The sequence below is a fragment of the Falco naumanni genome, chromosome 4 (assembly GCF_017639655.2).
Source record: "Falco naumanni isolate bFalNau1 chromosome 4, bFalNau1.pat, whole genome shotgun sequence".
In the NCBI taxonomy this organism is placed as follows: Eukaryota; Metazoa; Chordata; class Aves; order Falconiformes; family Falconidae; genus Falco; species Falco naumanni.
Window position 1 is genome coordinate 57,251,107 of NC_054057.1, and position 16,711 is coordinate 57,267,817.

The window sequence follows — 16,711 nt, forward strand, 5'->3', positions numbered from 1 at the left end:
AGGACCTTAAAAATTGTTGTGCAATGTAGCAAGCCACCACAGGCGGCTGTTTCATACGAGCAACTGTTTTGCAGTTAGCCATTGCCTTGGGTCACCTGTGACATGAGAGCTCCTGTTAAAGCCAGCAAGAATTTAGGGTGCAAACAGGTCACAACCAGAAAAAGCACAAGAACAAAAGGACAGCTGGTCCTCTTTCTGCTAAAAAGCTGCAGGAGTTAGAGAGCAGGACTGGGCTTCAGATGGCTTTAAAAAGGCATGAGTAAAATTCACAATCTGAATGCCAGTGAGGCAAAGAGCAAGTCAGCCGTTGTCTAGAAATAGCCACTGGAGTTTAGTATGGGTAACACTGGACCCAAAGGCTGGGATGCCAAGTCGACATTTCTAAGCTTAGATCCCTACTAAGGTTTTATCATTGGAAGAACAGTCTGAAATTTCTAATGAAGGGAACAGAAACAGCAGATACTTCACAAACCTGACTCAGGCACACATCACCAGATCTGAAAGAGGGTGTCAAGAGTAACTGGACACAACCAGCTCCTCTTGTCACTACCAGCTGGATATTATCACTGCCACATTTCTGCCATCAGCAACAACTACACCCCACATCTGCTTCAGTGTGAAGCCTGCCAGTTCAAACTGCTTTCAGCATTAACTGCAACTAGCCTGACTTGGCTCTGATGCAGATTAGCAACTTCACATGTAGTCCCCAACAGCTTACCAGTACACTACCTCCGTGCTGCAGGTAACTTTCAAAGAGGGAAAACAGTATCTTCCACCAACACAGCACTTGTGAAGCAGAAACACTTCAGTTCCAGCCACAATGCCAGGCAGGCAATTAAGCTACCTTTGAATGCACTGGCTGGCTGCACAGAAGAGCAAGACACTTATCAGACAATAATGGTTCATGGATTTAGAGTATTGCCCCTTAGAGACATTTCTAAAATACCTGTATATATGACTAGATTAAGATTTCAACAAAATGACTGCAACCAAGAAATAAATAAAATTGCACTTACAACAACAAAAAAAGGCTTGCATTACAGACTGTCTTGAGGGCTGCTTTGGCAAAGTAATAAGGTCAGTGTAAGTAGGCTGAAATTAAGACTAGTTTTAGCCTGAACACACATACCAGCATACACTGACAGTGATGGAAGAGAAGCAATAAGATTCTGAACTTTTACCCAGAAGAAACTCTCAAGTACAAAAGCCACAATCAAGATACAGAATGGACATCAAAACACACTTCATATGTGCTTACTGAGATGTACAAATCTCAGCCCATGCTCCCTGAATAGTTAGATAGAATGAAAGAGGCTGCACCCTGTTTTGGTTGGGGTGGGGTTTTTTTGTTTGTTTGTTTTGGTTTTCCTTTCTGGTTTATAAAAACAGCTCAAAGGTTTTTCCTGTTGAGAAACTCAGATCATTATTTTTCCCACTGGATACAGATGACTACAAAATTAGCCACTTTATTACTGATAAGAAGTCAGCTGAAAGGAATGAGAAACCATTTTTAAAGTGTCTCGTTACATAAATCACTCTCCTTAAAAACAACTGGAAATAGTCTCATTAAAAGTGAATGAAAAAGCTCTTCAGTCAGAAAGCTTCAATTCACATGTTTCTTCCCCCATCCTCAAGACTGTCTCGTAGAATTTGCCTATGAGACCTAAAAAGAGATTTCTGAAATACAGCCATGAAAAAATTGAAAACAACTGAAAAATACCTCTCAAGGTACCCTCCTGCATAAAAAGTAGTGATGGGTCATTCTCAAAGTCTTTCCTTCTATTTTAGCAATTCCTCCAGCCCCCAGATGATTCATTAAATGAGAAAATTTAACACTGGCTCACAGAAACGTTAGGGGAGATTACACTGCTACTACCCTTTTATCAGTTTGTATAATAAAGAAATTCATTCAAAGTGAATATTAAATTACTAGCAGATCATCACAGATACCACCAAGAGGCTGGTTCTGAAGCAATGATTATTTTTCCAGAAATTTTCTAGTGTGGTCTTTACATCTGTGGTGCCTTGATAACAAAAAGGTGGTCCAGAAAGAATCTGATTTTTCTCTCCCAGCTTTACACGAAAAACACACACAAAAATGAGGACAAACAGAAACATTCGGAGGTTCAAGGATGAACCTAATCCTGACTTTGTTGTGACAGAAAACCACCGTCAAAATAGTAGCTAAAGTAACTGTGCATTTTCTTCGGAGGTTGCGCACTCTCCTGAAAAAGACCAAGAATATTGCTGCTGATGCTCCTGTACCCCATGAAATGCCATTTCCTCATGTTGTGGAAACCTTCCCCTAGATACATTTTTTATACACACAGCAAACCTATTTGCACTAAGCTGGCAGGGGATTCTTTCCACACACAAACAGCCATCATATCTTTAATGACCTGTAACCTGTCCCTCCAAGAAAAGAGAGAGTATTACGAGAATGAGGCCTAACGACACATGAGCACAAGACATTAAAAACCCTTCAAGACACACTTAAAGTTGGCATGAAATTTGATTGCCCCCAAGAGAACTGCTAAAATGCTCTGAAGATCAAAGACAAATGTTTTATGGCCATTGTCAAGCTCTTGTGGAAAAAGTCAACAGGTTTAGCCAGATTTTTCCACAGCATCTTCTGGCATTTTACAGTCCTCAGTATTAAGCCAATAACAGAGAATCCAGGAAGTTGTTTTAAAAAAAGCAAGAAAATGGGGTTTTTTTTCAGCTTTCAGTTCCTTTCCACTAGGGTGCCAGGAAAATCAGGTCCTCCTAAAGACAGGCCTAAGATTTAGTAACAGCCCTCTGTATTATCATCCAGATCTTGATTCCATTTCTTGCCTTGACTATAACAAACACAGATCCTGGAAAATTTTATGACATCTAATAAAGCATCAATGATAAAAAGTTTTCAAACTCACTCTCTTAAAAAGAAAAAAAAGCTTTCACCAGTGTCTAAGAGAATAAACCCAGAAAGGGGAAGTTTCCCTGGCTCTGTGTTAACTACACAGTCATTTGAAATTGCCCCAAGTATTCCCAGTTATTTTGTCAAGTACAAGTGGGCAAAGTAAACTAAGCCCTGAGAATTGATCCTACACAAATCAAGCTGCATCTTCACTGATGTTCTCCCTTTTTAAGGGCATACACTGACATCATCGGAGCAGCTCTGCTCAAAATAGAGGCAATTTAAAGTTCCTCACAAGGACAGCCAATGTGCAAATAAGTTTGTTCTTTTAAAAAAAAAAAAAAATTATCAACAGAATGGCTGGTTACGAACCAGCAGGTAACCATCAGCACCATGCAGGCCTCCAAGCTGGAAGGAACCAGCCTTGCAGGGGAGCTGCAGTTCTCACAATAAAGTTAGTGGAAATGGTTGGGGCTCAGTGGAGGTAGCTGCACACTTTTCTAGTTCAGAAGCTTATCCTAGGCTTACAGAGCAAGATGGAGAAACTTTTGTTACCAGGAGCTGAGAAGCACCATTTCAGATCCATCACTTGATGACAGTGACATTTCTTTTCTAGAAGTTTAGGATGGTTTCAAATACTACATCTGCACTTAGGTTTCTCTTGTCAATGTCTGAAGTCATACGCTACAGTTTTCACACACTCCAGTGAGTCATTCGACAAATACACACAAAATAACTAGGAAATACTGTCAAACAGACAAAATAGGAGGGGGAGAAAAGGCTAGCAGTCATACACAGGTTTACTACTGGTATACGTAACATGAGAAGCTATTTCTGAGTTGAACGGGTTGAAGTTGATATTGTTATTCAAGTATTTATTTGAAATGTTGATGTATCATATTAATATTTACCCAACCTCCTGAGCTGGAAGACGGGGAGCAGAATGAAACTCCCATAATCCAAAGGGAAATAGTTAGCAGCCTGCTACCCACTTAGACACACACAAGTCTATGGGGACAGATGGGATCCACCCAAGAATACCAAGGGAGCTGCTGGAAGTGGTCACCAAGCCACTTTTCAATCGTTTATCAGCAGTCCTGGCTAACCGGGGAGGTCCCAGTTGACTGGAAGTTAGCAAATGTGATGCCCATCTATGAGAAGGGCCAGAAGGAGGATCCAGGGAACTACAGGTCTGTCAGCCTGACCTCGGTGCCAGGGAAGGTTACGGAGCAGATCTTCTTGAGTGCCTCGCATGGCACATACAGTACAACCAGGCCCAATCCACATGAGTTTATGAAAGGCAGATCCTGCTTGACAAACCTGATCTCCTATGAGAAGGTGACCCCTTTACTGAATGAGGGAAAGGCTGTGGATAATGCATACCTAGACTTTAGTAAAGCCTTTGACACTGTTTCCCACAGCATTCTCCTACAGAAAGCAGCTGTTCATGGCTTGGACAAGCTTAAGCTTTACACTGGGTAAAACTGACTGGATGGCCAGCCCCAAAGAGTGGTGGTGACTGGAGTTACATCCAGTTGGCACCAGTCACAATTAAGTGCTCTTCCCCAGGGCTCAGTATCGGGGCCAGTGCTGTTTAATATCTTTATCAATGATTTCGACAAGGGGGATCAAGTGCACCCTAAGTTCGCAGATGACACCAAGTTGCAGGGGGAGTGTTGGTCAGGCAGGAAGGCTCCTGCAGAGAGATTTGGATAGGCTGGACCAATGGGCCAAGGCCAACTGTATGAGGTTCAACAAGGCTCAGTGTGCCAGGTCCTGCATTTGGGTCACAACAACCCCATGTGATGCTACAGGCTGGGGGAAGGGTGGCTGGGAAGCTGCCTAGCAGAAAAGGACCTGGGGGTGTTTGTTGACAGCTGGTTGAGTACGAGACAGAGGTGTGCCCAGGTAGCCAAGAAGGCCAACAGCATCCTGGCTTGCATCCAAAATAGTGTGGCCAGTGGGACTAGGGACTTGACTGTCCCCCAGTACTCCGCACTGGTGAGGCTGCATCTTGAATACTGTGTTCAGTTTTGGGTCCCCCACTACAGGGAAGACTTTCAGCACCTCAATGATGAACAATGTAGTGAAGAGTCTAGAACACAAGTCTTATGAGGAGCAGCTGAGGGAACTGGGGTTCTTTAGCCTGGAGAAAAGGGAGGCTCATGGGAGACCTGATCGCTCTCTACGATTACCTGAAAGAAGGTTCTAACAGGGTAGCTGTGGGTCTCTTCCCCCAGATAACAACTGATAGGATGATAGGAAATGGCCTCAAGTTGCACCAGGGGAGGTTTAGATCGGATATTAGGAAAAATTCTGAAAGGGTTGTCAAGCACTTGAACAGGTTGCCCAGGGAAGTGGTTGAGTCACCATCACTGGAAGTATTTAAAATACATGTAGATGTGGTGTTTAGGGACGTGGTTTAGTGGTAGACTTGCAGTGCTCTGTTAACAGTTGGACTTCAGGCTGGAAAAGACCTTCAAGATAATAAACAACTCTATGCTTCTATAAAATGTCTTAATTCACAAGTGGGAAGTTTAGGAGGTAAACAAGGGAAAGAGTATTACAGGAAGACAGCTTTTCACATTGCCTTTTAAGGTAAAGAAATTGGACCACTCACCTCCACTAAGTAACTTCATCACCAGCCAAAGCTCATCTTTCACCACGAATGATGTGTAGTAAGATACAATGTTGGGGTGATGGCACTGACTCATGGCTTGAATTTCTTTCTGTAGAGAAAAACAAAGCATTAGGCAGTTGGATCCATCAATTATTATTCCTTGGGCACAGAAGTTATCTTCCTCAAGACACAATGTTCAAAGAGTGCGCAAAGAGAAAGGTTACCTCAAAGCTAAAAGTAGAAAATCCAAAAATACTCATAACGCTCAGCCTGCATCATACTGGGGCCCAAAGGTATTTTAGGGTGTTCTTGCTGTCTGTCTAGAAGAAGAAAAAGTTGACCAAAAACGCCTTGGCAAGGGCAACATAAGTGGTCATAACAGAAACACCTGAACGCAATTAAAACAGAATATTCCCAAAGACTCACACCAGTTTGTTATCCTAGAAGTTCATGCTGACTCCGCCTTTCAGTGAGACATTACACAACAGATGCTTAATCTGTTGAAGACTATCATTTGGATGAGAAAGGGAAATATTTGCCTCTGGGAAAAAAAAGGCCTCTTACCCCTAATGTTTCTTCCCAGCAGGAAAGCAGATGGCTTATCTCAATCAGGTTGAAGGCACAAAGGACAGCTGTATCTTTTGTCATACTGTCTTTTGGAAGAAGAGGGAAATCAGTTCTAGATGAGAAAGTCATTAGCTACTACAGATGGAGTACAACATGAAATACGCTCAGATAGTAAACTGTTTGAGTTTTAACCGTGCTTATCCTTAGATTTGGTTATGGGTCAAGGACTGAGGTTTTCTAGGTTACGAGGGGAACACCACCACAGAAAGCATTGACTGATTTTTCATTATGCAAGAACAAATCACCAGTTTGGGCAGAAAGCCTAGCAGTTTCTTGATTGTCCATAGACAAAAGCCACCCATTAAGCTAAGCCTGGCACCCTGCACTACACCCAGCTGGGCCTTTGTGCTTTAGCCAAGCCCCCCAACCTGTCAAGTTGTACTTTCCAGTATCACCCACACCAGACACTCATCCTTGATATCCTGAACTCCTGCTCTCAACTAAGACATTCCTCCACTGAACACACAGATGCCACTTACTTTTCAAAGGTTTAATTGTTGCCCACTGTCAGCCGGACACACACTGAGCCAAGTGCCATAACCCCCAACACACAAGGAAGAAAGCAAGGGCCCTTCATGCCCTGGTCCTTTCCTCCCTCTAAGCGCAAAACTTCTCTGGTACCAAAATACAAGAGAAAGCTCCGAGAAGGATTCACACATGTCTAGGACACACCACAGACACAGCATATTCTTGCCCTGCTCATGTACAAAGCTCTGCTTGTAACAGAGTACAGCGTAAAGGCACACTGCTTCCCCTTGGCAAGGGTTTAGCTGGCAAGCAAAGCTACAAAAAAGCATGCTAATGTTGATTTATCCACTTTAATACTGCTCTTCAGAGAGTAGCTGCATTTGAGGAATCAAAGACACACCAACTTTCCAGGAAACTCCAATAAGCAAATTAAAGAAGAATCCTTCTAAACAGGAAACGATATTTAAAGAGTGGGGAGTAGGCTATTCATCTCGGTGTAGCATACCCGTTCATTAAAAACCACTGTGTGAAAATAAATACAACCTGAAACAATATCCTCTGCTTACTCTGATAGCTACAGCTCCCTTCCTTGCAAACACTCACTTATATCGAGCTATTTTTCAAAAAGGAAATAAATCAGCACCTTTGGAGTTTTCCAATACCTTCTAGTTAGGTTTCATCACAATGCAGGAAAACCCCTTGAGAGACAAAGCTGGCAACAAAAATGTTCTTTTTACTTCCCTGCTTCAAATTTCTATCAGGGAATGGATGGCAAGTGGGACCATGGATAACACAGGTCAGCCTCAGTGACTGGTTTGTGCTGTCATACTCCTTGCACAAGACCCAGATTGTTGGGTCTGCTGTTTGTATACGTAAGTTTCATAAAAGTGTTTTCAAAAAAACACATAAAACTCTGGGCTGCTGTCTGTAAACATAAGCGCAACAGTTTTTATTCACTCAACCTTTCCAAAACTCATTGAGCTCTGAGTTTTGAACTCATTTGCTTACCCTAGGATCATTCTGGACTTGCTCAGAGCACTGACTAAGCCCCTTGTTAATGGATCCATAAACCTGACACAATCTTGTTCCGTGAGTCTGAAATTTGCATTCAGCCTAAAACTTCAAGTTAGTTTTAAAGAGAATTTTTTTTTCTTTTAAACATGCAAGCAAATACAAGTGCCTAGCTTCCATCTCTGACAACTAAAAAAAGCACACATGCACAAGTGGCACCAGAGGAAACACAGGTCGAAAGAAGCAAGCAGGATGCTGATCATCCCATCAGCCAGACCTGCCCCAAAGCCACCATTCTCGGAAGCGACCTACAGGAGCTGGTTTTATCCTTTCCTAGCTAGACCACCCAAAATATTTTGAACCAGCTCCCTGGGAGATTAAGATAGTAGCACAAGAAACACACACAAACACTGCATATTTTGCATATATTACTGTACTCTACTGAAATTCAGGAGACAGACAAAGTCTGGCCCAAGTTTACTAAAGAGCCTAGACCTGGATCAGATCTTTGCCATTTGAGCAGCTATTTACTACAGCATTTTGCAGGCATTCCGTGACGCTTAGTTACTATTTTATTATTTTCCAAGAACTTCCTCTCTTGTTCATTACCACAGGCTGTTCCCTGGGCTGGGAAGCACAGTTTAAAAAAAAAAAAAAAAAAAGAAAGAAAGAAAAAAATAGCTCAAGTCTGTCATGTGCTTTGGTGCACAAAGAGGGAAGATAAATAATCACAAACTTGATCTACACAATTACACACCTCCGTCAGCTAGCAGATATGTAACACAGGCAGATTAAACCATTTCTCACACAGTGTAGCATAGCTCTGAATAATTAATTGCATCACAGCCCATGATTTCCAGTGTTTTTACATTATTACCAATAATAGCAGCAGACAGGCAGACCTTCCCTTTCACCCACAGACCCCCCCCCCCCCCCCCATTTATAGTAGTTTTCTAGGCTAATCTCACATCGGCTACATCAAAGCTACATTCCTTTTCACTCCCACAGAGGGTACCAACATCCTGGAGGCTCAACACATACATTTGTTTTAACTGATCATGACAAATCACAGTGGGCTTTGCGGTTAAAATGCTTCCTCATGTAATTGAAACCAAGCCAATTTTGTTGTACATACAACAGTCTGTGCTACAGCAGTACAAATGTGATGGCTGAAGAGCTGTAGTTAAGGCAGGAATCCCAGTCAAGGAACACTGGGGAGCTCTGCTCAAAAGCACACTTACAGAAAGAGGGATAAAATGCAGCAACAGCCCTTCTGTGTGTACTAAGCACAGCTTTAGTACTACTCCCAACGTTTTTTTTGAGAGTTTGCTGCTCTTCAAACACAACAAAGTCATAGCTGGCAATGATTTCCTCTCCCTACCCTCTCTAACAAGGCTGCTATCCCCAAATTACACAAATTAAAAAAAAAAAAAAGTGAATTACAGCTATGCTCCCCTCACTGTCACTAGCAACAAAACCGCATTAGGAGTCCTCCAATATAAATCTCAGCAATTTCTACATCTCTGTAATAACATCAGTGCTAAACATCAGAATTTATCTGGGCTGCTATACACAAGTTTTAAGCTGTAGAAGATTCTTTACTCCCACTCCACCAACACTCATGGGTCACTTGATACTGACCCCTGAAACCACCTACAGATCCAGTGGATGGTACACAGCTCTTCAGAGTCGCTTATGCACTGCCACCCCTGACACTAGATGGCTTCAGTTATGACATACAGCCTTACTGACAATTCCCCATTGCAGGATCCATAAATTACACTGCCTTCTGCTCCACTCTGTAGAAGGAATTACTGATAAAAACGTGTCTAGACACAGGCAATGGTTTAGAGATGGTTACATGCTCACCCTGGGCTAGATATTAAAAATATCTGTACTGTCAAATACCACAAGCAAATAGACAGGGATTAGCTATAAAGGCCTTCATGTCTTCCATTAAGGGTTCTGACAAATGTTTTCAGTACTTCTGCGGGCAATAAAAGAAGCATTTCAAGGCTTGTGAAACACTAATAAAACTGCTGTGAAGTATAATTTAGAATCATAAGAAACCTACAAGTCTCCTGTAACTCAGACATACTTCTGGAGATCTACTATTTTGGAAGTGAGTTTATTTGCCCACTGACATACAGTTGAAGTTTGAGTTAATAGCAGAAAAGAAATACAACCTTACCTGTTTTGTATAAGCTATTAGCTGAACTTCCATAACCGTATTTTCTGTTCACACCATCACCTTCTACTCTGTGTTTATCTGCCCCTGAGACACGTTTCAAAAGACACTTGCTCTCAAGTACAAGGATGAAAACAGTGCTTTATTTAGTTTTACTTCCTACATGTTGACATGAACTCAAGACAGACCACGCAGCAGCAGTATGCTTTTTTTATGTGGATACCTGCAACTTCAGAGGAATCCAAAAAACTGACAGCTTGGCTACCCTATTTGAAGGCAATCATGACCACAAGAGAAATGGAGAGGGAAAGCATGCCTGGGGTGGAAAATCAAAGCGGGTCAGATGTGATCTCCACCTCGAATACACCAATGCTTCAACTATGGCTGGCAAAGAACTCAGTCTCTCATCTGAAATCTCAAGGTATAAGGCATTAAAGCTGTTGTTCATCCTTTTAAAGCAGGATTTAGAGCTCCTGTCCTACAGGCAGCCATAACTGTTCAAATTTTGCTCCAAGTGAAATTCTGATGGTTTAGTCTAGTGGTTTAAAATTGAGAATATTAATTCATTTCCCTTTTTAAACATCATCACACACCCAAAAAAAACCACAATCAACCTGAGACATTTTTTGAAGGAGTATGGAAAAAGCATAAACCTCAAAATCAGAGATTCTGATCCAACTTCCACCTCTGGATTATCCAGTTCAACTCCTTACCTCAATATGTGGCAGGAGATAGGCTGGCATGATTAAAAAGGGATTAGATTAGCCCACCCAGAGCAACAGTGGAAAAGAAATACTGAAAGGGATTAAGAAGGCTTCAACCATAAATTAATCTTTAGGTGATGGGAACAAACCACCCCTATGGCAGTCATTCAGCAATTGCCCATTTCAGTGGCTATCTTTCAGCATCATTCAAAGGTCATTCCCTCTTTCAAGGTCTGTAGTATTTAGTGACAAAGCCATGAAGGAAGCAGATGTTTAAAACTGCCATGGTGTAGCAATTCATACATGCCCTTTTTTTTTTTTTTTTTTTGTTTCAGCCACAAAGCAAATGGGCAAGTGACATCTCACAGACACAAGCAAAACCAGCTTTACCCACTTCACCAACTAACATTTCATTGACCTTTACAGTTGTTCAGATCACTAAGTCTTCACATCTCAACAATGCCTTAAATCTGCCATTTGTCCACACAGTCAATTGCAAACTCTCTGAAGTTATTTACATACACCATCTCATGCTCATCCAGTCAATGTGAAGGAAGACATTATGTTCAGGATTTTACCCACCATTAATCCTGATGTTCAACATGAACTTTAACAAACGAAAAAAAAAAAAAAAAAAGACGACTTCAACAGCACAGTAATTAAGATTTCTGTTGTCGTAGCTTTGAGAAACAATACAACCAAGCTCTACCCAGCTTTGGTTTAAGCCTTCCATAAAGCTGCAATCCCATCATGCAAGAAACACATAACACAGCATATCAAACAACCACGCAGGAGCCACGCATTATACGTCAGAGACTCTGGCACTGACACTGGGCGACTTTCTCCCCTGGAGCAAGAGTAAAGGTCCTCAGGACTGCAAATGGAATTATAATGGCAATTCCCATAAGATGACAGGCATGGATGAAACATCTGTACTACTTCTACAGCAGTCTGCTGCTTTGCTCCCAACCACCTTACAGTCTGGTTAATCCACTTGTAGGAACTGCTCTGTCAGATCAAAGCCACTTCAATATCCTGTCCAAGACTTCAAAAGAAGGTGTAAAATGCTGTAACAAGGAGTTACACAATTATCTGCCCAGAGGGAAGACTTCTGACTAAGCCTGGGCAGTTAACAGTTGGCTTATACTTTAAACCAGGGGAGTACATAATCCTTTTTTTAAATCCTATCTAATTTAACCTTCTCAACTATAGGTTGATTTATTTAATCTCACGCAATGTTTGATCTCTGTATTATTGGCAGCAAGTTCCTCAGGTTAATTCCATGAAATTCAAAAGGACATTTCTTTTTGTTGCAGTTAAACTTGTTCCCTCTGATTCCTTAACTGCCCTCTGACCACAGCAGTACCTTCACTTCACCATTGTGTGTAGACCCATCAGGCCCAGTACTATCAGCTTCCGGATGAAGAAGAGTTTGGAGCTCCTTCCTAGGAGCACCAATACCACATCTCCCATGCTCCTTCCTGAACCCATCTCCTGTTGAATAACCCTAGGAACTGAACAGGCAGGAGTTTCCCCCAGCTGGAAAAGCCCAATGTGCAATACCCCATAGCTTATGTTTATTCTCTGCTGTTCAGGATTCCTACTGACTGCTAAGCTGACAACCCACATCATCTGCTACTCAAAGCACAGAGGAAAAAACCCACCTGGATGAAAGAAAGCTAACTCAGCTTTAACTGCATGAAAATGAAGCAGAGTTTGCTGGACAGAGGGGAGATTTAAGGCCTTTTAGAACAATAATTCTTTAAAACAATAACACACATATAACAAAAAAGCCTGAAGCATGGTTATTTTGTGGGAGATGTTATACCACCGTGTTTCAAGGATCAGCAACAGCAACAATGCAACCAGCATCCCACAAAGGAAAGGAGAGATAAGAGCAAAACACAGCAGTGAACAGCATCCAGTGGTGAAGTACACCACATGAGCAGACTGTTTTCAAACACACACCAAATGCTGCGTATATTTGTTAACTACTGTGGGCTTGTAAGACAAGTAAGAAGTGGAACTTCACTAACAAATCAGAAAGTCCAAGATCAACTGTAAAAAATACTATCTGACCACCTAGCCTTACACTCCGCTCCCAGTTACACTGGTCAGCAAGGATAATTATAAGCCATATTGTAAACACACATGCAGTCTCAGAAAGATCTGAGACAATTCAAAAATATGCAGGGAGAAAAAAAGATAAGAATCAAGCACTGAAAAATTCCTGACTAACATCACCTAATTCAGTAGCTGGGCTAGAAAGAGCCACTTCTCTATGCGGCATTTACTCCTGCTTATATTCTTTACAGCAATTAACACTTCTGCTGAAGAGCTGAATGCCCTTGAGTTGGTTTGCTCATGGTGCAACAAAATTGGTCCTTTCTACATTTCCGTACCCTGTAGCAGCAATAAATTAAGCCACTGCATTAATCTAGAATGTCATTCAGCATTCGCAAAGCGTGCAGGTTATTCCTGACCACCCACACTGCTCAAGTGCATGTTGAGATACAAGGATCAAGATCAATACCTTCCACAAGCCAAGCCATACCACTCAATCACCCTAAACATAGCATCTCCACAAGCTAGGAGACAGTCCCAGATTCCTCAGCCTCTGGGCACCAACTGCCATAGAAGCTTAAAGGAAGCTCATTCATCCGCTCAGCCTGCAATTGAGCCACTCACTGTGGATTTCCTAACCCCACTTCAACATAACCTTCCTCTTCTCCTCCATCATAAGAAATAGAACCACCAGGCACTAAGCAGTACAGGCAATGAAATAGTCATAGAAGAGACAAGTCATCCTTATCAATGGCAGAACTGTTTGCTGCTCTCCCTACCCTCTCCCAAGAAACGTAACACTGTTTAACCCTCTTTGCTAGGCAGATTCTGGGAATAAACAAGCTTGCTTCAGTAGAGAAGGCTTACGGGTCTGAAGCACTGCAGAAAAAAAAATCTTAGAAGAATTTAAGCACAATTTTCCCTTTTCTGCCCCACTGCCTAACAACTGGGCAGTGCTCTAATACAAGAGCACTGTCCTGACCCCAGGCGGTACATCAGAGTTTACCATAAGCTGACTATAGTGCTGATATCCTTCTGTGGCGCTGAAGGACAATGGATCTAATAAAAGCCTGAGTTCATGTTTTAACTGCATTGGGGAAGAAGAGAAAGCAAGGAGGGAGCATACAGTATGAACTCATCATATTTCTCTTTCCACTTGCTTCTTAAAACCACTGCAACCTGCAAAGACTTAAATATACATTTTTTGGAAGGGGAAAAAAATTCAAAAATCCCAATCCCACAGTAACAAGTAGTTACTCAAAAAAAGTATTTAAACCGACCGGGGAAACTGCCAGGAAGGGAGATTACAAGACTGAAAAGCTTGAGAATATTTACTTTGAGGAACAAGCAAATATGAAGACAAGATAAGAAATTGGAAAGGTAAGAGCAGAGCAGGGAAATCAGGAACTTCCATCCTTTCGGCTCTTGCACTGGGAAACAACACTCAAACTGACAAATTCAGAACAAACCCAGGGAAAACACTTTCTCACACACTACATCTATCTTGGTGACCACTGGCCCAGGAAGCTGCTACATCTCAGAACCATCCCCTTCAACCCTCCACCTCTGCATGATTTTAAGTTCAAGAACATCTACAGTTGCATACGCAAGCCTACAGAAGGACCCACACTAGATCTGGTCACAAAATTGGAAGCTTAGGAGAGCTGACAACAGCAATTCATTGCAGTCCTACTCAAAACAAGAAAAATCATTGTGAGGAACAGGTCAGCCAGAGATTTAAAATGTGCAATTAGAAGTACTTATCTAAAATTACATGCCAAGTCTCTGTAGCGTATCTTTCTGAACCTAACCCTTTTAGCTGGAATTGGCAATTACTTGAAGACTAAATCTCAATTACTACATCATGACAATAGTTAGGAATATAACTGAGGCAGAGCAGTACAGACAAGCCACATAAAAGACCTGAAAATAGTATCAGGGGTCGGTATCAGTACAAAAAGACCAACTGCGAAAAGGGAAGAGATCTTGAACTCCTACACTAGTATGAGCCATAAGAGGATTTGAACACAGGTCATCCAGGAGTCCTACATGCAACTCTTCACAGGCACGCTAAAATGTGACAGCTTGGATGGAGCCTTTCCTCTTTACAAGAGCAGATTTGCAGATACCTATAATGATAAAAATAGCATTAGTCACTAGATGGAAACTGGAACCATGGCTCAAGCAACTTGCTGAAGATCGTACATGTGTAGAGCTAGCCAGGACTCCTGAACTGTCTCTGTTCTACTTTCTAATTGCAATTACCAAAACAAGTGCCTGAGATAACACTACAGAAAATGTCAAGATGCAAGCGGAAAGACAGAGACGCAGGATTAAAAAAAGACTTGGGTAGTTGCTTTAAAAGCAAAGGAGGTACGAGGCCTTATCTCTCCACCTACCCTCAACCTGTGCCAGCCAATATTTACTATGGGAAGCTTCACCCAAGAGAGCTTTCTGATCTTTAGTGGAGACACCTCGACATTCACAGGAATGCCTGTTACTGCCTGGCTTAAATCTAGGGACCTTCCACATGTGAGGTGAATGTGACAGCTACTGCACTACAGAAGCACCAAGCTAACACACACAGAAAGGAGAACACAAAGCAGCCCATCAAAATACAAGCCAAAAGAGAAAAAGGAAATTTTAGTTACCACAGCTACCTGCCAGAAGCTATTTTCCATTCAGAAAAATCTTGACAAAATAGGCACACAGCAGAAGAAAATTACTGAACTACAGCTCTAAAGGACTCTGCCTCCTGTCCTGAACTTGGGATTAGTGCGGGTTTCCATATGGCAGCCTGCAATATGTCAGAGCGATCCCTTAGCTGGCATCGGTACCAGAAAGAGATTAGCAACCAGAGCTAATTCATTCAGGTTTTCCCATCACGGGTAAAGGAGGGGCTGGGGGGAATTTCAAGAACTGCAGGAAAAGAAAGCAAAACCATTCCCTTAAATTTTAAAGATTCTGGAAGCACGTAGCTCTGGATCCACCTCAAGCTGCAGACCTCTTGTGGGTACAGCAGAGCTTCACACTTGCACATTAACTGTTCAAAACAAAGTGATTATACAAAGTGCTTAACTCCAAACAAATAGTCTGAAGTCCTACAACAGTTGGATCTTTTTAACATTTTTAAGTACTGTGTCCCACAACCAGGACAACTGAACTGCCTCTAGTGAAGTCAGTCAAGTCCCCTCACCCTCACACCATGTCAAGAAAGGTTGTTTAAGGCACCTAGCGAACACAGAGATTATGCTAACTGAAATACAACTCCCCAGACAATTTTGATTGCATACCAGGAGTTCATCCATGCTTGTCTGACACTTCTCAAGATTGATCCGTTTAATTGCCACCTTCTCCTTCTTTGGAGCACAGAAGGCTGCCTGCACCACTGCAGTCGCTCCACTCCCTGTGGGTGAAAAAGACAGACAGTTAGCAATATCTTACAGGACTTCAGCAGAAAGGAAGGGAGGTGAGATAACAAAATTACATATGCCAGTTAGTAAAGACAGCAGAGGCAGGTGAAACCCAGTGAAGGCAACCTCACAGGCATGCCCTGCCCTAGATCGGTGCAACTCTGGCTCAGCTCAGCTGCAACATTGAAGTGTTGGGCTAACCAAATGAAAACAAGCAGATCTTTATGATCCCTCACAGGGATCATTACAGCTCTGCAGACCAAAAAAATAAACCTCCAGACTCCAGCTTACTTACAGGAGTGATTCTTCTCATGTACTTTTAAAAGAAAGGCCACTGAGGTCACACAGGCTTTTAACCTGATATGCTCACCCAAAGTGTCAAAACAAGCCCAACTCTTTGCTACAAACACTAATGAGATTTTTCAAGTATTTTTAATGTACTAATTGCTGTTCCCATCCCTCCTCATTTTATGCAAAGACACGAAGTAGGCTTCATTCAAGCCTGTTCAGCTCCAGTTCTCACATAGTAGCACACCGCCTCGGTGTTTGGGTTGAAAACCACAGCCGGAGAACATTTAAATTCCAATAGGGAAAAAATACCACATTTTTATGCACAGTTGTTCAAACTGCTAGAAGTAGGGATAAGAGTGCCCAGCAATATCATATCCTTTGATATGAAAAGGAATTTGCAACAGTAAGATTTAAAATATAGTTGAT

The 16,711-nt window shown here is 42.0% G+C and overlaps 1 protein-coding gene across 1 annotated transcript in view; it reads right to left on the reverse strand.

Moving 5' to 3' along the window:
- Window positions 1-16,711, reverse strand: part of OXSR1 (oxidative stress responsive kinase 1) — a 93,626-nt gene that overhangs the window by 57,523 nt on the left and 19,392 nt on the right. Inside the window, exons 2-3 of the mRNA XM_040591347.1 lie at window positions 15,875-15,987; window positions 5,520-5,628 (exon numbers count right to left, since the gene is read on the reverse strand). Coding sequence (XP_040447281.1) covers window positions 5,520-5,628; window positions 15,875-15,987 — 222 coding nt within the window. The remainder of the gene's footprint in view (window positions 1-5,519; window positions 5,629-15,874; window positions 15,988-16,711) is intronic.